Here is a 21,917-nt window from a genome sequence, read left to right on the forward strand (position 1 = left end):
TACAAATATATGGCCAATTAATCTTTGGCAAAGCAGAAAAGAATATCCAATGAGAAAAAGACAATCTTTTCAACAAATGATGTTGAGAAAACTGGACAGCAATATACAGAAGAATGAAATGGGACAACTTTCTTGACACCATACACAAAAATGTATTAAAGACCTAGTGGATTAAAGACCTAAATGTGAAACCCGAAGCCATAAATTTCTTAGAGAAAACAGGCAATAATGTTGTTGACATTAGCCATAGCAACTTCTTTCTAGATATGTCTCCTGAGGCAAGGGAAACAAAAGTAGAAATAAACTATTGAGACTTCACCAAAATAAAAGGCTTCTTCTGCACAGTGAAGAAAACAGTCAACAAAGCTAAAAGGCAGCTTATGGAATGGGAGAAGATATTTGCAATGACATATCCAATAAAGGGTTAGTATCCAAAATATGTAAAGAACCTCTAAAACTCAACACCCAAACCCAAATAATCCACTTAAAAGTGGACAGAAGATATAAATAGACATTTTTCTAAAGAAGTCATCCAGATGGCCAACAATACATGAAAAGATGCTTAACATCTCTCATCATCAGGGTAATGCAAATAAAAACTACAATGAGATATCACCTTACATTTGTCAGAATGGCTAAAAAAAAAAAAAAAAAAAAAAACAAGAAACAAGTGTTGGTGAGGATATGGGGAAAAAAGAACCCCCTTGGACTATTGGTGCAGCCACTGTGGAAAAACAGAATTACCCTATGATCCAGTAATTATACTACTGGATATTTACCCAAAGAATACAAAAATACTAAATCAAAGAGATACATGCACCCTGGTGTTTATAGCAGCATTATCTACAATAGCCAAATTGTGGAAACAGTCCAAGTGCCCATTGACTGATGGAAGGATAAAGCAGGTATGGTATATGCATATATACACAATGAAATATTATTTAACACAATCCAATATATCATAACAAAGATTGAAATCTTGCCATTTGCAGTGATGTGGATGGAGCTAGAGAGTATTATGCTAAATGAAATAAGTCAGTCTAAGGAAGGCAAATACCATATGATTTCACTCATATGTGGAATTTAAGAAACAAAACAAATTGAGCAAAGGGAAGGAAAAAGAGAGACAACTAAGAAACAGACTCTTAACTAGGGAACAAACTGGTGGTGACCAGAGGGGAGGTGGGGAGAGGGGGGATGGGTGAAATAGGTGATGGGGATGAAAGAGGGCACTTGTGATGAATACTGCGTATTGTATGGAAGTATTGAATCACTATATGTACACCTGAAACTACTATTACTGCATGTCAACTAACTATAAGTAAAATAAAAACTTTTAAAAAGATATATATTTATGTATACACATACACACAATGGAATATTACTCAGCCATAAAAAAGAATGAAATCTTCCCACTTAAAAAAAAAAGAAAGAAAGAAATCTTCCCATTTACTATGACATGGGTGGAGCTAGAGAGTGTTATGTGAAGTGAAATAAGTCAGAGAAAGACAAATACCATATGATATCATTCCTATGTGGGTTTTAAGAAACACTTGGAAGATTTTTGTAAATCAACACAATCATGCAAAAATGTGTTCTGTGATACAAAAATAATAGAAGACTGTCTGTTGGACTATCTGTCCTTTTTTGATTAGTAGTTTCTTGATGTTAATAATGATCATAAACTTACTTGAAAGAAAATATACCTGTATTTCCAATGATAAAATAGCATTAGAGACAAAGAATGATCTATGCTAACCTTTCTCACTAGCCCATTAGACCTGAGTGTACAGAGGCCATATCTCCTTTTCCACATGGTATTTCTCTTCATTCCTTATTGGAGTCAGGCAAAGGTTGCTTTATGTCACCCACCCTCCATACCTCCATAATTTCAAATAACCTGCCAGATCTATGTAGAACCCTATGTACTATGGATGTTCCCGTCATATTCTTCTGCTTTCTATGCTATAAAATCATTAGGAATAGAGAGGGAGTTTTAAAAAACAGAAAAAGGACAAGACTAAAAGCCCACTGTACACGGGAGAATATGTACATGGGCTAATGACTTCTCTGTGCCAGGAAATTTCTATATATGTTTTGAAATCATAAAGTAGAAGTTTGTTATCCCCATGTTATAGAAGTAGAAACTGAGACACACAGAAATTAAATGATTCATCACAATTTTCAGAATTAAAGGTGGCTGAACTAGATCTGTACCTGGTTGTCGGCCTTCAAATCTGCTGCACTGACATTGGTCTAAATCAGCAAACCAGGGGCTCATGGTCCAAACCCAGTTCAAGATCATGAGATTTTGTTTTGCTTGGTCAGCCATTTTCATTCTTTTATATATGATACATGTATTTTCTCTTCGTGGTCCCTGGTAGGATTTAGAGGTGGTGACTTCTGTCCCTGGTGTAATGGATGATTGTGGGCTCTGAAGCCAGGTAGTTAAGCATTTCAGTTCAGATCTATCTAGTTATAACCGAGTGTGTGCTCTGGACAAGATAAAACCCAGTTCCTCCATAGGAATGGTAATAGCCAAACCTGGGTCAAACGGCTGTTGTAGAAATTAAAAGGAAGCCAATGCAAAATGCTTGGAATTTGGTAAATATTCATGCCCTCTACAATCCCCTCCCACCCTCATCACCGTCCATGGTAAAATCACTTTGAAAAATTTCTACATGCTCTGTTCCCTTCAAAGACTATGTATAGGGATGTTTGTTTGAGGCTGGTCCCAATTGCTACTTATTATAAGAGGGCATCAGACCAGCATTCTTCCTGCCTCCATTTCTACTGAGGTGTAGAATCCCTGCAGTGTGAGACCAGTCTTCATTTTCACGTGTGATTATTTATAACAGAAATATGTAATAACCCTCTTCATGATCCTTGGTCTCTTAACCATATCAAAGATTTAAAAAAGAGTCATAATCAGGGAGAGGTGGGAAGATATTTCCTGGCAGTTGGGTGCTACTCTGCTGAAAGTCTACCCCTTCCTTCCTCTGCCTTGGCCGAATGAGGCTTAACTTCATATGTAGAAGCTCTGTGGAGAGTTAGATGTATGTGTTGCTGCAGTTGTTGGTGGGGAGGGAAACTGTGTATACCTGGGTCACATTCTTAGGCAAGAAAGCTAAAGGAGGGGATCCCTGGGTGGCTCAGTGGTTTGGCACCTGCCTTTGGCCCAGGGCATGATCCTGGAGTTCCGGGATTGAGTCCCGCATCGGGCTCCCTGCATTGAGCCTGCTTCTCCCTCTGCCTGTGTCTCTGCCTCTCTCTCTCTGTCTCTCATGAATAAATAAATAAAATCTTTTAATAAAAAAAGAAAGGTAAAGGACAAATTCTGACAGATGCTCTGGTGGCAGAACCAGGGGAGGCTTGCTCAAGTTGCATTAATCTGCATTCCTTGATCTCATTCTGGGCAAAGGTACCTGAGTGTCTCCCGCTGAGTAAATGTGCTCCAGATGAGGGAACTAATACCAGATGTCCTCAGCACTTCACACATATTCCTTAGACCCTTCACTTTCAGTATGCTCCTGCTGACTTCTAATTACTAATGACTCTGTTCCTAAGGATTTTTCTAGAACATGCCACTCTGCCTGAGGGTGAAGTAGGCTAGATGTGTCAGAGAATTAATTCCTCTGGAGCAGTCTTAAGATTGACTTGAAATTGAAATGTATTTGTATACTTACAAATACCACAATTCCCTTGTTTCTAGGCAGGGAAGATTCTGAGGCATGCATCTGATGCTGTTTCCCAAATTTCCTGATGGGATAAAACTCTGGTGTTAATGGGCTTTGTGTTGTACTCCTTTACTGCTGTCTCTTCTTCCCTCATTTCCTTACTGGTATTCTCAGCAACTCCCAAATAAATTACTTGCATTCACATCCCCCCTTCATGTCTACTACTTCTGGAGGAACTCAGACTAAGACACCTGGCAATAGAAGAGGTCCAAGAAAGAATACTCTTATAGGATTCTGGAACTTGCCAACCAGATCACAAAAAGGGCTCTATAATTGGTGATGATAAGAGAGGTGATGGTAAGCCCTGGCATGCTGAGCATCACAATTATGAATATTTTCATCTGTGGTGAATTGGAATGGGAAACAGGCTTACATAATATAAAGCATGTTTTAGATATGGTGGCAGTGGTAATGATGACTATGGAATTGATATTAATGGTCACAGTGGCACTGAAGGAAAATGACCACCTCATTTCAGCTAATCAACAAACTGGTCTCCATGTGAAGCCCAGAAAACCTCTAATTCAGCATTTAAAAGACCATATTTCCTGTAGTCAAAAGGCAGACCCACCTGAGTATGAAAAAAATAGAATTGCAGAGACTTGATTCTTAGCCCTAGCAAGTCTCCTATGCTAAAATCAAGGGCCTCGGTGTGGGAGGATTGTGGCCTTGAGGCCTGAGATGAGGATACTGGGGCCTGATGTACTTGAGAGCATTGAATTAACAGATTCTCCTGAATTCCTGGGTCTATGAAAATAAGTTTCCTTCCCCTTGTTACAGGATTGCAGATTCTTATTGCCTAGAAATCATGAAGAGGCAGACACGTCATAAGATGATACTTACCTTCCTTAAGGTTTACCTTTACTTGCTTCATAGGTTCTAGAACAACTACTACGGTCAAAGCTCAGGTTGAGCTCCTGAGAAAATATTTTCGCTGCCCCAGGGAAAAAAGGGGTCATTAACAGAAGAGCTTCAAGACTTGGCTAATATGTCCTTATAGAATCAGGAACATTATACCTGAAAGTGGGCTTTGAGGGTGCTGCCCCAACAGTGAGGAGTATAAGGCTGGATAAACAGAATTTTTTGAATTGGAACATTCTCCCATGACAGCAGCTTTAAGGTCTTGGGCAGGACTCCTCTCATGGACTCTACCATACTGCTGGGATAGTTCCTCCAAGTTTAAAAAATAATAGCTTGCAGCGAATGAGATACCATTAGTGTAAAAATGCCCAGCTCTCTTGCTCCTCATATGGGGATATTCTTAGGTGGGTGTTGAACACTCTTTCCCAATTTTCCCTTAAGATTAAACAGCTAGAAACTGAAAGAAATATGAGATTCTAGGGATGAGGAAGTAGTCACCAGTGACAGCTAAGTGAAGGGATGAATGTAAAAGAGGTCAAGGAGGAAATTCTCCATCCTGAGTCATCCTGAACATCTATTAGCCCCAGGAGTGTAGAGTCATCTTGGGACAGAAGACCAAGTAAAAATTTCCTATCCCTTTACCATTTTTTCCCTCTGCTTTGACACCGGAGAGATAAGAAACTAGCAATCTAGGAATAGTTGGTGAAGAAAATGGAAGAGACATACAAGTCAGAGAAATACAGAAGAAGCTAAATGTTACTCCTTTATCATGCCTCTAGGCTTTCAGTCTAAAATAAGCTAAATTTGTGAGGAAAGAGAAAATATGCGATTAATTGGGTTTTGAATTTTTATTAAGTGTCTGTGTGAAGATGTTCTACTTATTGAATTGGCCTTGTATTCTGATTTAAAAGGATATAAGAATGTCTTTTAACTAAAAGTGATCCAAAAAATTATGTACCTATTAAATTTCTATTTAGTGGCAGAGGAACTATTTCTGGGCAGTCTCTAAAGGTACAGTGAAACAAACCAAAAAACAAAGTTTCATTTGATTGCATCAGATGTGTCTGTTCAGCATGACCCTTCTAATACATTGTTGCCTTTGTCTTCCTCAGAAACACTCTAGGTTTCTCTCTATATGTTCTGTTACAAAAATGAAAAGCATAATGGATAGCAACTGACCTAGAGAAAAGGCAGCATAGAGTGCAGGAAGAAATCTTTGTTGTCTCATGTGTGTATTTTCTAGCCCACCTTATTTGGTGGTTGATAACTCCCAGGCTATTTTAAAGCCATATTGTAACATTGTTTCATTTGTTTTCTTTTGCAAGCATAAAATGGTAGATAGACAATGGAGGAGAAGAAAAGATCGTAAGAGACAAAAGGTTGAAAGCATGAGGCTTGCTTTCTTTATTCTCAAAATAAGTACAGTAACGTTTGCTTAATAAGGAAGAGAGAAACAGGAGGAATTGAGATGTGCAATAAGTCACTTACCATCACTGTGTTCCATCAGAATCTTCAAGAGCCCTGAGTGGGCTCAGCAACACATCTGTGACCTAAACCAAGTGTTTCTCTCTTGCTGTGTATTTTTGTGTGGTAGAAAACAAAATCCAAATCCATAATCAAATCTAGTGAGATCACTTCCTCTTTCTTTGTGTGAATCTTCGTTTAACATGGAAGGCAACAATTTTTTGTTGAAATCATTTATTCTCCTCCTCCAAATAAATGCTTTTCTTCTCTTTGACCTCTGGGAACTGATGTTTTTAAAATTTGTTATAGATTGACTTATTAGAGAATTCCTGATGGTCTCGTTTCATCTTGATCAAATTCAACAACTCAGAGAAAACAGTAATTGAAATGGTCATAAAATATGGGTAAGGCTCAAGGTGCCCGTCTATACACTGGTTAGGACCAGTGTTTCCTAACTGTACAGAGACAAGTAGTATGTCTAGGGCTGTGGTTTTCAACCAGGGGTGATTTTGTACCACCATCTCTATGACATTTGTCTAGAGCTGTTTTTGATGGTACCCCGGGGAGGGGTACTACTGGCATCTAGTGGGTAAAGGCTGGGGATGCCACCAAACAAATGGATTAGTTTCTTATCACTATGTAACATAGCAACTTACAACAACACTGCTTTATTAACCCATAATCTTGTGGGTCAGAAGTCTGGGGAGATTAGGAAGGGTGCTTGACCAGGTATCTACTTCGAGTATCACAGGGCTGAAATCAAGGTGTTGGTTAATTTGAGCTCTTATATGGAAACTCTGGGGGAGAATTCTCTTTTAATGTCATTGATGTTGTTGGCAGAATTCAGTTCCTTGTGGGTTTTTTTTTTTTTTTTTTTAGATTTTATTTATTTATTCATGAGAGACACACACAGAGAAAGAGAGGCAGACACAGGCAGAAGGAGAAGCAGGCTCCATGCAGGGAGCCCGATGTGGGACTCGATCCTGGGTCTCCAGGATCACACCCTGAGCCAAAGACAGACGCTCAACCGCCGAGCCACTCGGGCATCCCAGTTCCTTGTGGTTTTAAGACTAAGTCCCCATTTCCTTGCTGATTGTCAGACATTCTTAGCTCCTACAGGGCGCCCATCTGAAATTGCTCAAATTCCCCCTCCATATTCTAAGTCAACAACAGCATGCTGAACTGCCCCCAACACACCCCCATCCCCGCCCCAACCCTGTGCTTTGAATCTCTGACTTCTCTTCTGCCCAGCAGCCAGAGAAAACTCTTCTTTTAAAGGGCTCACCTGATTGGATCAGGGCTATCTGAATAATAACTGAAAGTCATCTATTTGGAACTTTAATTACATCACAGCAGTCCTCATTAGCTTTTGATAGAATAACTGGAAGAGGGGGGACCATCTTGAGAATTCTGCTTACCACAGGAGTCTATAATGCGCAAGACAATCTCTTGACAACAAAGGATTATCTGACCCAAAATGCCAGTACTGCTGAGATTGAGAAACCTTGGTCTAAAGTATACCTTGTTGTGCATGGTGGAAATATTTCCAGCTTACCTTTCTCATGAAAGGCAAATTCACGGACTGTGTAGCACTTGAAAGAAGTATGTGCAACTGACTTTCTGATAATGACCCAAAACTCTCATTTTCTAGGAACTGTTAGTCACGAAGATCTTATGAATTATTTGACATCTGCTGGTCCATCTATCTTTACCCATCGACCTCTCTGGCTTCACATCCATCAGTCTACATAGTTTACATTCTTCTGTTCTTTGATGCAAGTGATATTTTCTTTAAAAATATTAGAAAAAAAGAAGAATGTTAGCATTTTTTTTTGCCATTGGTCAGATAATCAGAATATAATCATGTCTGTAAGCCAGATTACAGAGGCTTTCCCTTGGTCAGTGATACCCTGAGCACCTAGTGTAATTTGTGGCACATGATAGGGACACACTATTTGTTTAATGAATGATTTTTGTAGTCAAGGATAATGTAGCATGACAAATCTTGACTTTTGGTACAAATACCCAAATTTCAGTGTGTCTTAGGCTTTTAGACAGTGCTTTATTATGAGACATAAAGGGACAAAGCACAAATTTAGGCAACTAGGGATTAGAAGTACCTTGATAGGTATATAAAGATGTGTAGGGTCTCAGTCTTTCCTAAACTTAGAGCGGCCACCTGGTTTAAACTCTTACCCTAGTATGAAATCTTTATAACCCTCCTGATGGGTCAGTTTAGTTTGCATTTGAAACTTTCCAGATGGTGTCACAGGAATTGGACACTTTGGAATAGAAATCTTCAAAGTTTTTTTCTCCTGAATATTCCCTAAAAGAATTTTGGAAAATCACGGATTCCTTTGGACGTTTGAATTTGACATCTAATTTTTTTTAAAGATTTTATTTATTTATTCATGAGAGAGAGAGAGAGAGAGAGAGAGGCAGAGACACAGCAGAGGGAGAAGCAGGCTCCATGCAGGGCGCCCGATGTAGGACTCGATCCTGGGTCTCCAGGATCACACTCTGGGCTGAAGGCGAAGCTAAACTGCTGAGCCACCCGGAGCTGCCCAAACTTTTTAATCGTAATGTTTGTAAAGAATTAATGTCTAGCATATTCCATATCATGTGTGTACTTTAAATATACTTGTCAGAACATCAGATTGATAGATTTAGTTCATTCAATTTGTATAATATATCTTCCATACTATCAGGTAAATGCAGTTCAAATTGTTAATCAAAATAGACAAATGAGGTTTACTTTTTAGGTGAAAAGTCTGGATTCCTTTTTCAATTTAAATAAACTAGAATACTTGTATCCCTGTGACAACTTCTCACTTCTAAATCCTAAGATAAATCAAAATATGGGTAGATATAGAGCCTTAAAATGAGTCTGTCACCTGGATGAAATAAGGCACCGTCCTATCACTATTTCTTACAGATGATCTTTATGCTTTGCTGTCACTGTCTCAAGAATTATACAACCTCATGGTATTCCTTTGTTCTTATACCCTGGGGAATGCATGTTGGGTGAGGATTGGCAAATGTAGGGTCTTCTTTTATAAAGTAGGAAAAATGCAAGGAGTGGTGACAAAGAATAAATGCTAACCTTAGATACATTTAGAGAAAAGGACACATAGAGCTTGAGGATTTGGGAAATGATTCCTTGAAAACTATACATACCCATGTACCCCTAGAAATATCTTAATGTACTCTCAGGGATCTGAGTCTCCCATTTTGAAGACTGGTGGTCTTGATAACAGTCTTCTGTATGATTAGAAAGGATTTTCCAATACCAAAATCATGAATTGAAAAAATACTTTGTACCCTTTATCTGTTCTACTATATTTAAGTTCTCTTGTAAGTACATAGAGTAGGATAAATTCATCTTCTATTGATGATGCTCCAAACGTTTGAAGATCCTCTGCTGCATCTCTGATGTCTTTCTATCTCTAAGATTAATATTTTTAGTTCCCTGAACTACTCATTATCTGTTACTGTTTTTGATCCCTTTACTTACAGTTACGCTCCCATAAAGGATACTCAAACTGATCAAAATTCTCCTGAATTTTGATGTCCAAATCAATATAATGCTCCCACTCTTAGGGATAAAATATTAATCCTAGTAATTTTCTATATAGTGTAAAATACTACCATTTACTGAATGCTTAGAATATGCTTAGTACATAAAATAACACTGCAGAGAAGATACTATTCTCATTTTACAGATGAGAAAACTGAATCAGAGTAAAACTAGGTAGCTTTGAACAAGGTCTAGAGCTTCAGTCATTACTTTGTTTATTAATTAATTGCTGGCTAGGATGGGACAGCAGTTGATTTAACAGCAGCATGGCAGCCTATGGAGTACACTCTGTAGGAATGCAGGAAAGTCCAGGTGGATGATTATGTAGAATGTCAGGACCCGAACATCCTCTGCAAAGCCCCTGTAAATCTGCAAGGGGCCTCACGTGGATCATGCTGCCGTGGTCTCAAATGATCTGCCTAGATAACCTGGTACATGCAGGGCTTTCCAAGTGGACTCTGCTCAGTCCAAGGGAATGTGTGGAGTGTCTGGTGGACTGCTGCTGAGGGAGTGGGGGAGACCTCCCAAATGGGGCTTTGTATCTCCCTTCCTCTGCCTCAATCAAACAGCTGTGCTTTTCTCTGACTTTCCTTGTTTATACTTGTAGATAGATAAAATTGAAATACGGATAGAATTAGAGTGTGTGCATGTGTGTGTGTGTGTGTGTGTGTGAGAGAGAGAGAGAGAGAGAATATGAAAAGAATACTAATTTTGGCATCAGTTTGCTTAGGTTTGATATCTATAATATACTTACTAATTAAGTGATTAAGCGACCTCGGCATGGTCTTTAGCTTCCATGAGCTTTAGCTTCCTCAGCTGACTTACAGCAGGTAGTCAAATGTTTTTGTTGAGCAAATAAGTGAATGAATGAATGAATATCATTTTTATTTTATCAAGAATAACTTTGCAAGGTTAGGTTAAGGATCAATGCTACTACAGCCTGGCACATAGTAGGTATTTTGAGATAATAATAGCAGCACTAGTTGTCATTATTGATTCAGTACCAAGAACCCATGTGGCACTTCTCTCTATGCTAGATGGAGATCTCTCATTGAAGTTGAGAGCAAGTATTATATGCTCTGAATATTTGGAAGGTGCCTAAGTCAAGAGGGCCTTTCCTATTACAAAGGGAAGATGCTGGGAATCTCAGAAGCTTTTTGGCCCTCTGATCTTGAAAGTGTGGCTTGAGAACTTTGGTGCTGAGAACAGTGGCAGCGTGTTGTCTAGAAGAAGTCTTGCCATTGTGCCAGATGTTCCAAAATCATAGAGCAACTCAGTGGGCTCACTTCCTCTGGACCAAGAGGTGTGCATATTTACTGTCACTAGTGTTCCCGGGGCTTGGATTCTACTACCCAGTGACATCCAAGTCTATGTGCACATTCATTCTCTGGGTATGAACAAATTATTAAACTATATAGCCTATTCTTCTTGTAAGAGAAAGGGCGGGGGGGAGTGTGCTGAGCTTTTGACCTGAAAATTGATGTCTTTACCTAAATCGTTTCCAGTTAAATACTATTGTCTTGTGGATCACATTCATCTGCTGTAGATTATAAGTTCTACAAAGCAAGACCTTGTCTTTTCATAGGTTGTGTAAAATGGTACAGACACTTTTAGCACTCATGGCATAACAGATGGTTATCATTTATAACAAAAGAATAAGAACAATGGCAGCCTACTCACATGTCCTAGAAGCTTGGTGTGCAAAGGAACCTATAATAAATAATACTTATATTATTTATATACATTACAATATATTGTAAAGCTATGCATGTTTCTCACTGGGAAAACCAGATAACTCATTCTCCCAAGTCTAGAAAACAGACCAGTGAGAGTTAATTCTAATTATGTAAAGATTCTTTGCTTTACAAGACAGTTTTTCTAAAGAGTCTCTTTAAATAGCCACATCTCTTTTTTGGAGTATTCAAAATTGGATTTGCCTTACAAAATGTTGATTAAACTCAACTTTTCAGGAGCAAAGAGAGTGTACAAAAATGGGGCATTGCATGTCAAGCGTTAATGGTGAAGTCTCACTTAGTGATCACAAGGCTCACCATTCCATCCCCTGAGCCCATCAAAGTCAGAATGTCCAAATATGGCAGGTGGCTTTTACAGGGCATTGGGTGCCCTCATTCTAGGCAGGAAAGCTAAGCCAGCGCTGGGGTCACTGGCCATCATTAACAATGTGAATCTGGCAGCCAAGGGCATTAATCTGTGCTCTGAGACGTTCTTGCATTATTCAGCATGTACTGATATTAGCTTAAATAGGGATAACTTTTTTATTGGGACAATTATGAAGAAAAATCTAATGGCTTTTATTCAAATGAATGAAAACAAAATTTTGAGGAGAGATGATGCATTTCTTCCTTCATATGTAAGTCATGAGCAAGGAGAGGAAAAGGAGAGATTGGAGTAGGACCAGATAGGAACACAGGGTCAAAAGGGACCCCCAGATTACAGACAAACAAACTTTTGCTCCCTGTGTAAAACCCTCTTTTTTTATAAGACCATCTACTAGCAGGCAGATAGGGAGGTGTTGGTCATCCCTGCTGTCTCCCAGTTTGGATGCAGAGCAGCAAAAAGCAATATTTACTGCACCACTCAATTTTGCAAGTAAATATGTTAGACTCAAAGATGGGAAGAAAACGAGACAGTGAGAGAAGAAGGAAGGGCACATTTTATAAGACAATGGAATGTTTCCTAAGATCATACAGTGTCTTTACGGGCTATTCCAAGCTGGTTCCTCCTATATAAAAATGAGAATACTTCATTTTAAAGTTGCCTACTGTAACCTGATGTACTGTTCATGTATTTCCAAAGGCCCTAAAGCAAGAGTTGATTAATCTCTGCCTAGATTTAGGCAGGCTGATGAGAATCTTGCAGGAAGTTCTATCTGTTTCGCTGAAAGGCTATTGTTAACACTACTGCAAAGTAAGGGGTACACTCAAAATTTTCATAGGACAGTTTATTTCTGTACTCCTCTGAGTTGTTTTTGCCTTCCTGTCTTATAAGCCTTGTGTGTGCTTTGTGTGCTCAGGAGAGCACACAAAGCACACATTAAAAGAGAATGAATGTTGAATATATGGAGTGGGTTTTGGGCCTGAAGATGAGTGTGTGAGTGAGTAGAGGAGAAACATGAGTCAGGTGGAGTGAGAGGTAAGTTGAAGACTCTGGTGGAGAGGAAAACGGTTAATTTGCATTGTTCGTGACTAAATACGTGTTCAGGTTTGTATTTTATGCTCTGCCACACGCGTTCAGAAATGCCCTTCTCATTTCTCATATTCACGCAGTTTCCGTACAGAACCAGGCCAGCATAGACAGGCTTGCAGAGGAGAACAATCCTCATCAGCCGAGGAGAGAGAGAGAGAGAGAGAGAGAGAGAGAGAGAGAGAGAGAAGAATCAAATGTGTACCCTGGGGGGGGGGGGTGGAGATGGCTCTCTGGGGTGTAAAAACGTGTTCCTGGGACCATGTGGAAAAGGGTTGAGGGCAGGGCTTCCTCCTTCCGAGGCATAGCAGTGCAGAGGTGGGCTGCTCCCGGTGCCACGGTGGGGGTTGCTCCTCGCATGTAGCCCCTGGCAGGGGAAGGACAGGGAACTAGGAATGCGTGTGGCAGAGGCTCACTGTGCCAGGACGAGATGTTGGGGTATGAGGGTGGGGTGGGGGCCCGAGGGGTGGCTTGGAGCCCTAGCGGTGGCTGCCTGACGTCACCGGCCTCTCTGGCAATAGGCTGCGAGCTGAGCTCCCCGAAGCGGCGGCGGCAGCGGCAGCGGCAGCCGGGCTCGGTCGCCGGCCCCTTCACTCCGCGCCTTCTGCAGCCGCCACTGCAGCCGCGCGGCGGGGGCTCCCTCCCTGCAGCCAGCTAGTGGCCCAGGTAAGGGACGCGGTGCCGCTAAAGGTCCCAGCTGCCGGGTGGCGGGGCGCGAGAGGGGCGGCCTGCGCAGGCCCCCCCGCGGCAGCCTCGGCCCCCACCCGGCCCGGCCCCGGCTCGCGCGCCTCCCCTCTGCTCCGCAGTGCAACAGTTTGCAGCTGCCTCTGGAGAAGGGCGGGCGAGGGGCTGTGCTGCGCGCTGCGGGTCTACCCGGCTCGGGTCCCCGCACAGAGCCTCGGCTGGGGCTGGGAAGGCTGGAGGGGAGGTCCGTTCCCCAAACTTTGCGAACGAGAACCCTCTGCCTTCCGTTTCCCGTCCCCCTAGAAAGAAGCAGGATACTGCCGAGTGCGGGGCACAGGGAGACGGAGAGAAGGGGGCGTTTGCGGGGACGTGCTTTAGCTGAGAAAAAGGTGTTTCAGCTGCCTTTTCTTGTTTTTTTTTTTTTTTTTTTTTTCCTGGTGTGTGTGGGGGGAGGTACCAGGGAAGGAGGCGGAAGAAAGGATGGAGCGCGATCCAGCGCGGCAGCCGCGGCCACGGACAGAGGCGGAGTAGGATGTGGTTGCTGTGGTGCCCCCATGGGAATGGGACTTGAGGGCTCTGAAGCCGGCCAGGGAAGAAGAGTCTGGAGGGGGAGGGAGGAGCAGGCAGGACTGCGTACCCGGAGCCCGCTCGCCCGGCGGCCGGGGTGGGTGCCGGGAAGGTAGGATCCAGGGGGAGACATCCACCGGGAGGGCGAAGGAAGGGGGAGAGCGGGGCTCGGGCGGCAGGGACCGCGTTCCGGGGCGGCGGTGTGTCTGTGGCGATTAGAAAGTTGTGGGGGCGCCGGGAGCTGCCTCATCTGCTGAGTAATCTGGCTCTCGGCGGGGCGGGCGCAGACCCCTTGCCAGCGGGGGGCGAGGGCGCGCGGCCGGGGGCGGGCGGGGTCGGCGGCTGCGGAGCAGGCGGGCAGCGCCCGGCGGACGCGGGGTGCCCGGGGGCCGCGCCTTCGGCCCTCCGCGCCCCCCCGGGCAGCGGCCGGGATCCTAACTGAGCCTGTTCTCTCTGCAGCCTGGTGCCTTGGGAAAGGAAGAGGGCGCGCGGACACGCGTTCCAGGCGGGGTCGGCGAGGATCTCCCGGGCGCCGCTCGCTTCCCCGCCGGCTTGCTCGCCCGCGGCTGCTCCCTCGGCCCTTCGCCCGCGCGCGCATCCCCTCCCGCACCAGGGAGTAGTTCTGGGTGGCGTGGGCTCCGTCCTCTTCTTGGCTGGTGGGAACCGTGTGCCCGAGAGAGGAAGTCTGGTGGGCCCGGCCCCTCCCAGCCCAGCGCCGATGAGTGCCCGGGCGCCCAAGGAGCTGAGGCTGGCGCTGCCGCCGTGTCTCCTCAACCGGACCTTTGCTTCCCCCAACGCCAGCGGCAGCGGCAACGCCAGTGCCCGCGGCCCGGGTACAGGCGCCAGCGGAGGCGGCACCTGCATCACGCAGGTGGGACAGCAGCTCTTCCAGTCCTTCTCCTCCACGCTGGTGCTGATCGTCCTGGTCACCCTCATCTTCTGCCTCATCGTGCTGTCCCTCTCCACCTTCCACATCCACAAGCGCAGGATGAAGAAGCGGAAGATGCAGAGGGCTCAGGAGGAGTACGAGCGGGATCACTGCAGCAGCAATCGCGGCGGCAGGGGGCTGCCCCCGGCGGGCGGCCAGGCCCCAGCCCAAGCCAAAGAAACCCGGCTGGAGAGGCAGCCCCGGGACTTTGCCTTCTGCACCCCCTCCGACGCCTCCTCTTCGTCTCTGTCCCCTGGCCTCCCGTGCCAGGGTCCCTGTGCTCCTCCGGCTCCACCACCCGCCCCCAGTCCGCAAGGAGCACAAGCAGCCTCCTCCTGTTTGGACACAGCTGGCGAGGGCCTTTTGCAAACGGTGGTACTGTCCTGATCATTTAGCCCCCTCTTCCCTCCCCTTCCTCATCTCCAGCATCTTTGCCGTCCTTGCTTTCTCCCCCTCCATCTTTCCTCTTCCACTTTTCTCTGGCCTCCCTCTCTTTTTCCTTCTTTCCGTCTCTGCCCTCCCCTTACTCTGTTTCTCCTCCGCCGAGGCACTGTGCGGTATTTGTAAATATTGGGCGAGGAAAGTCTCGGAAGAAGAAATAACGCTGATAATACTTTATTATTAATATTTATAGTAATTATTATAATACTAATAACACAATCCAAGCGCATGACAAATCACATAATTTCTCATTGTCAATGAAGGATGCGTCTTCCCTCTCCACCCTGCACCCCCCCCACACACACACACAATAAGGAGGAGAAACCGCACAAGCTACCAAATATAAAAGAGGCATTGATTCCTGGAGCAAAGGGAGTGGAGGGGGCCCGGTGTGTTGTACATAGCTGTCAAGTTAAGGTTCAGTTACCTTCCCTTCCTTCCATCTCCCCCTACCCCCACCCAAGCTTTCACTTTTCCTTCAGCTTCCCTCCTTCCCCATTCCCACCTTCCGCCGGGCTCAGGCAATAGTACATTTTAAAGAAAATGTCTACATTAAGCACCAGAACTACAAGAGGCCACAGAGACAGTCCCAGACAAACGTGTATGACATGTACTGGTCTCTGGTCAGCCCTCTTTCTCACCCCTTAGTTAACCATTCCTTTTTCCAGGACCAGGCATTTAAAAATTTACTTTTAGAAATGTCCCTCGCTGGCCGAAAATCTTTAAATGGGTTGAAAGAAAAGAAAGAAAGCAACAGAAAGCAAAAGAAAGAAAGAGAAAGAGAAAGAAAGAAAGAAAGAAAGAAGAAAGAAAGAAAGAAAGAAAGAAAGAAAGAAAGAAAGAAAGAAAGAAAGAAAGAAAGAAAGAAAAACAACATCTGCTGCTTTAGCTCTCTGCCCCGCCCCCAGCTGTTCACCTTTGACTTGTGGCATTTTCGGGATTCATAAAGGATCCAGAAGCTGTCCAGACAGGTGTGGTGCTGAAATTGCTTCACAGGACTGGTTTCTTTGGTTGTGTAGGCAGAGGAGGGGCTGTTTTGGGAAGTGACAATTTTAGCTTTTTGTTGGTTTCTTTCTTCTTTTTCTACGATCGGGTTTGCGTGTACTATTGGTTTTATTATTAAACATTGCATAAGTTAACCTTTTTTTGTACAAAAAAAAAAGTACTAGGTGATGTGCAGTACTGAAAGTGCAGTATCTAACCAACCAGAATGTTTCTGTTTAATTTTTAGAGCAAGTGCACCTTTGTTATATATTTATTATATTGGTACCAAATACAGAAACAAACTATAGTTCTGTACTACATCCTCCAAACTGTATAGTCTTGTTCTTAATTTCCAGCTGTTGATATAATGGTTACCACTGGATGAGCAATTCAGTGGGCAGGCCTGGCTTCTGCTGTTTCCAGAAGTGTTCTTTTGTACCTTATTCTGTAGTAGACTGTTATAAAAAGATAACACATATGTTTTCTTTTTTTCTTTTGCGAGTAACAGAGACAACCACAACAGAAAACAAACAAATAATGGATGTGCAGGAATGCCATCTATTAAAACATGGTTAATATTTAAACAGTGCCTGTAGTCCTCCCTGCATGCAATTACCACCTGGAGGCAGTGGTGTGTGTGCTTGCTTGTACTGTATGTGTTTGGGGGTGAGACTGGTGGGGATATTGGGCAATTTGGATGACAGGACATGCAAATTTCATGAGAAGTTAAACCCAGTAACTACTTGTAGGATAAAAAAAAAATATATGAAGCTTGTTAGTAAAAAATTTGTGCCTGCATCTGAGATGCAGTGAAGGAAAGGCTCTTTTCTCTTTCTCAGTCTGGCTTACCTACCTTCACTGGATACACACACACAAAAAAATGGTTGAGAGAAAAACAAAGTGAGAGGAAAGATCAATATTTTTATTCTCTCTCCTGATGCCAGAGAAGGCCATCTATGTTTGAAATGGGGTCCCCCTATGGTTATTTACCACTTTGTTTCCCTTGGACTGATGATAGAAGGAGCCAGAAGCATATTGCAATCTTAAATATATGCAGTGGCATCCTTTCTTGGGAACCAATTTTTTTGACAGCTATTTAAATATTTGGATAATATATGAATGAAAATGAATCAATCAAAAAATTCTTATCAACCCGCACGGTGTAAGGCAACAGTGCCCCTATGTGCATCCCTCTTCCAAATAACTATTAATTCTAGGTTCTCTGTGTTGGTTCCAGGCTTCTGTGCTCTTATCTAGAGAAAAATATTACCTCTGAGGTTTTAGGTCATCTGTTAAATTGCCCAAGCTCAACCTGCATCTTTTATACAAATAATTTAATAAGCTTAACTTTAACCGTCCATTAGATATTCACTCACGTCCTTTCCTGAAGCACAGAGGATCATCATTTAAGCATGCCATGTTGTAATATTAGGAAGACCAGGTATAATCTTTGGGTTCAATATATTAAACAATGAACCAGATTCTCTCCAGTGCCTTAGTCACTTCCTAGTAATAGGTAAAAGAGTGCATTAACTCCCTCAGGCCACTAGGGAATCCTTTAGTGCATCAGAGCTCCACACTGTACATCAGAATGACTAAGGCACTGTGAGGAAGAAAGTCCATTAAGTTTTGTGGCTCACCCTCATCCAGCTGTAGCCCTTTAATACCTTATTACAGAATGACTTTTGGACTTGAAATTTGAACAGAATCAGGGACTCAGAAGGGAGCTTCCTCATTTCCAATAAGCTCCACTAAGTGCATGGATATTACTTTCTCCCTCTTGTTTGGTGCACTTCTTACAGTGAATAATTTCCCATTTTATTGAAGCAATAAGATGTTCTGTTGTGAGCAGTGCTGGATGATGATTCCATTTCCTTGGTGCTGAAGCTACTCTTACGTTCTTGCCTTATGAATCACAGTGCGTTCAAGGCATGCAATAATAATCCCCTTCCAAGGAGCAGCCTGTACACTCTAGGGGGTAATTATGAAATTGTCCTATATAATTTTTCCCCAAAGAAATAGAGGAAACAGGAGAAATGAAAGCATTATGTATACTGTTTAAAAAACATCTTGATACCTCTAAACATGGGCACACATCCATAATATGCTCTTATTGTGCACCTTTAAATATGTATGCCTTTCTCCATTAACTGACTGTGGTTTAATATTTTTAATAGTGCTCTTTGTAAAGATGATGTGGTTTGTGAGTCAAATTTCATGCTGAGTTTCATATACTCAGAATTCTAAGCTTCTGGTGGTGTCACTTGAGATTTTTTATGAGATAGTGAATTACATGAAATTCTAGTAATACCAGTCCCCACACCAAATCATTGCAATAAGCACATACCCAAGCAATTTGCACAGACCCTGTTTAGAGCATTGCATCTTATTGAGCTCAATTGACAGTCTCAGGAGTTTGGGATGCTACCAACAGGGCATTTTGGATTTCATTTATATGAAACAAAAGGCAATCTGGAAATAGCTAAATTTATTTTAAGGATTTTATTCACTGATGTCCCGTCAAATGAATTGCTTCAAATCCCTATAGCTACAGCTCAACTTCTGCACTTGCTACTCAGTATTAATAAGGTGGCATGCTTGATTCTTATTGTTTTTAAAAATGAGAAAATTGGAGAGAGAATACCATTATGTCAACTGTATGGGACTCTGAATCTTAAAGATGTAGATGAATATAATCTTCTTTAGAATTTATATACACCCATAGATATGTATTTATATATGCATACATTTTGTACAAATTTACAATGGACTTTTTTGTATTCTCTTTTCTGTCGTTACAAGAATGAGATGGAAACCAAATTGTTGTTCCATCCTCTTATCCAGAGAGGATACTGAGAAGTCAGGTATATGCATGTACGTATTTCTCTGGGGTTAAATCCGAATGACTTTCTCTTTATTTAATGAAAGGGGAGAGTCTTGTTTGGCTCGGGGAGTTGGTAATTAGATAAGCTTCCTTTCCTAGTTAGTAACTCAAATGTAGCAATGATAATGAACTTGTGACCATGCCTATGTGGTCTAAATATCTAGATGGAAAGCAAAAATATCTAGAGGAGCTTTAGAGCTATCTAGACCACAAGCCTGGATTGTGGCTTGATTTTTTTTTTATTTTCAGCCTATATGTTGTGTGGAAATACAATTTATATCTGCATAGCTAAAGGTAAAGTGAAAATATGACCATTATCTGTTTAGTTTGGTATGTAGTTTTTGGAAAATATGGATAAATTAGCTTTTTAAAAAACATTTTGGCATCTGACTTTTCCACCATTTCTATCTATATCAATTGAATTAATTAGATAATGGTTAAAATTCCATTTTTTCCATTAAATGCTTTTCTGTGGGTGACAGTTGTGGAAGTTAAAGGTTAAATTAGAACCAGAAACTTTAATCTAGTCTGGTCAGGCTCCTCAGGTCCATTCCCCTGTGAATCTGGACTTTAAATCTGAATTTGAAAAACCACTCTTCTGGGCCATGCTTCTTTTGAAATTAGTGATTGTGGCTCACAGATGTTTTAGTTCATATTAGAATGAACTGACCTATCTATAGAGGGGTATTTAATCATGAATTGAACATCAATCTGATTTGGTTTCTGATTTACTTGATAACATTTGAGAAACAGCTTTGATGACTTGACATCAATACTTATTAATGTCACCAACCTAGTAATACAATTGGTGCCATGTAGGAATGCTTAGCTAAGAATAAGAATTTAATTAACTTTAATTGAGGACAATGTCTTATCAAGGTAGTTCTACCTGTTTGAAGCAGGGATACTTGTGATCTCATTGGGTTGTTTTCATAGGGAGATTAACAACAATAATGACAAAAGCAACAGAAAAACTGATTTTTGAACTCAAATATATCCAACAGACAGAATAAAACAGATATTAGAATTCATGGAAAATTTGTTTTGCTTTTCTATCAATAAAAGAGTTTTCTTGTTTAATTGGCTTTTTGGACACTATTTCCTTATTAGTTTATATAATATAATAAGATTATAAAACTACTGTCCTCAGAGGCTCAAAGAAATTAGTTTTTATTTTTAATTATTTCTCATCTGAACTTCTTCAAAACCAACTACATCAAAAAATGGAAGTTTATAAATTTTAGTATCACCCAATAAACTGAGTCCTGTCCAATAATTTAGCAGTCCTTTTAGGCAGATGTTCAGGCTCTGTGGTCATATACTTAGTCACTCAGATTTCCTCTTTTTCTGCCTTCTCTAATATAATCAAGTATATAGGGAAAGGATATGATTGACATGATTTTGTGGTGGTTAGGGAAATGGGAAGCCTCACATTCATGTAAATTCTTTGGGTCCTGCTGAACTCTGCTGCAAGTAGTTGATTAGAAGTGCTCTCCAGTCTGAGATGCTATTGTCGTTTCTGGCTTTTGTGCTGACATTCACCACTGCAGTCTTAATGCCCGCCCCCCCAATCCCTTCCCCCCAGTCTCAAATCATCTCCCACAGGAGTATGTATATCCTGCCATCCTTAGGTCCAGCAGGACTCTCACACTTTGTTTTCCTGCAGATATAGGAACTTCTGGATATCCTTCATGCCATTAACCTACTACTGAGAAGCATGGCAACACCTGCCACTGCCAACTCAGTTCAGCTGGTCCTGCTCCATGTCAGATGGTATTATGAATTAGCCCTTACAGTTCCACTCTGGTACTTTCCAGAGGGGTGGGGTTGCCATTAAGCCCGAATCCTTGGGCTTCTCAAAAAATATTTACATGTTTATGAAGCACCATCTCCTCTTTTTGTCTATGGAAGAGAGAAGCATAAAAGCTTTCACGGCTGCCTGTCTCACTCTTCTGTCTCATTTTTTTCTCAGAATTACCCCAGACTACAAGAAGCAGATTTTCCTCTTAATACCCCCTTTTATCTACCTGAGATTCCTTCTACTATAGGTGACACCCACTTCTGCAATGGGCTTTGTCTCTTTCCTGACTTCAGCCTAATGACTAGCCTTTAATGGCAATTAGGGTGTAGGAGACAGAGAGAAGCTTATTGATAAGGGATCCTAAATTGGGAGATATTTGAAACATACAATGCTACCATAGTAAACCTTTGCATTCCTGAAAGGACATTAACTCATGATTAAGGCCCTACTCTCCCCTTTCCTAGAAGGTGAGAGCTTGATTATTAACCTATGCTTATTTCTTTGTGACCTTCTACCCAATCCCTCCACGTTTGGCTAGAAAAATCTCCATATGGATTGAATCCTTTACTTTGTATCACTATTCGTTCTCCAAGAGGGCACAGCCTCTTCCCAATACTGGTCCATTACGTCACTCTATCTCCAACCTTAGTAGCTGCAGATTGCATGCTAGAAATGTTTTCCTTGAGCCAGGAAAACTTCTAGTGGATGTTGAATTCTGGAGTACAGATGAATAGCTTTCTTTACCAAAAGGTGGCAGGAAGTATGGATTGGTGCCACAATGTAAT

General features: G+C 42.1%; 1 protein-coding gene across 6 annotated transcripts; it reads left to right on the plus strand.

Annotated features, from left to right (window-relative positions):
• Window positions 1-13,313: 13,313 nt before the first annotated feature.
• C3H11orf87 (chromosome 3 C11orf87 homolog) lies at window positions 13,314-20,411 on the plus strand. 6 transcript variants are annotated; one of them, XM_077893370.1, is made up of 3 exons: window positions 13,314-13,509; window positions 13,981-14,206; window positions 14,554-20,411. In XM_077893370.1, exons 2-3 carry the CDS (start codon window positions 14,082-14,084, stop codon window positions 15,407-15,409), a joined length of 981 nt encoding a protein of 326 aa, XP_077749496.1. In that variant the 5' UTR covers window positions 13,314-13,509; window positions 13,981-14,081; the 3' UTR covers window positions 15,410-20,411. The 6 variants fall into 6 exon arrangements, with proteins under 6 accessions (XP_077749496.1, XP_077749498.1, XP_077749497.1 ...); XM_077893372.1 differs by having other exon boundaries at window positions 13,981-14,191; XM_077893371.1 differs by having other exon boundaries at window positions 13,988-14,206.
• The last annotated feature ends 1,506 nt before the right edge of the window (window positions 20,412-21,917 follow it).

Source organism: Canis aureus, chromosome 3 (genome assembly GCF_053574225.1).
Source record: "Canis aureus isolate CA01 chromosome 3, VMU_Caureus_v.1.0, whole genome shotgun sequence".
Classification (NCBI taxonomy): domain Eukaryota; kingdom Metazoa; phylum Chordata; class Mammalia; order Carnivora; family Canidae; genus Canis; species Canis aureus.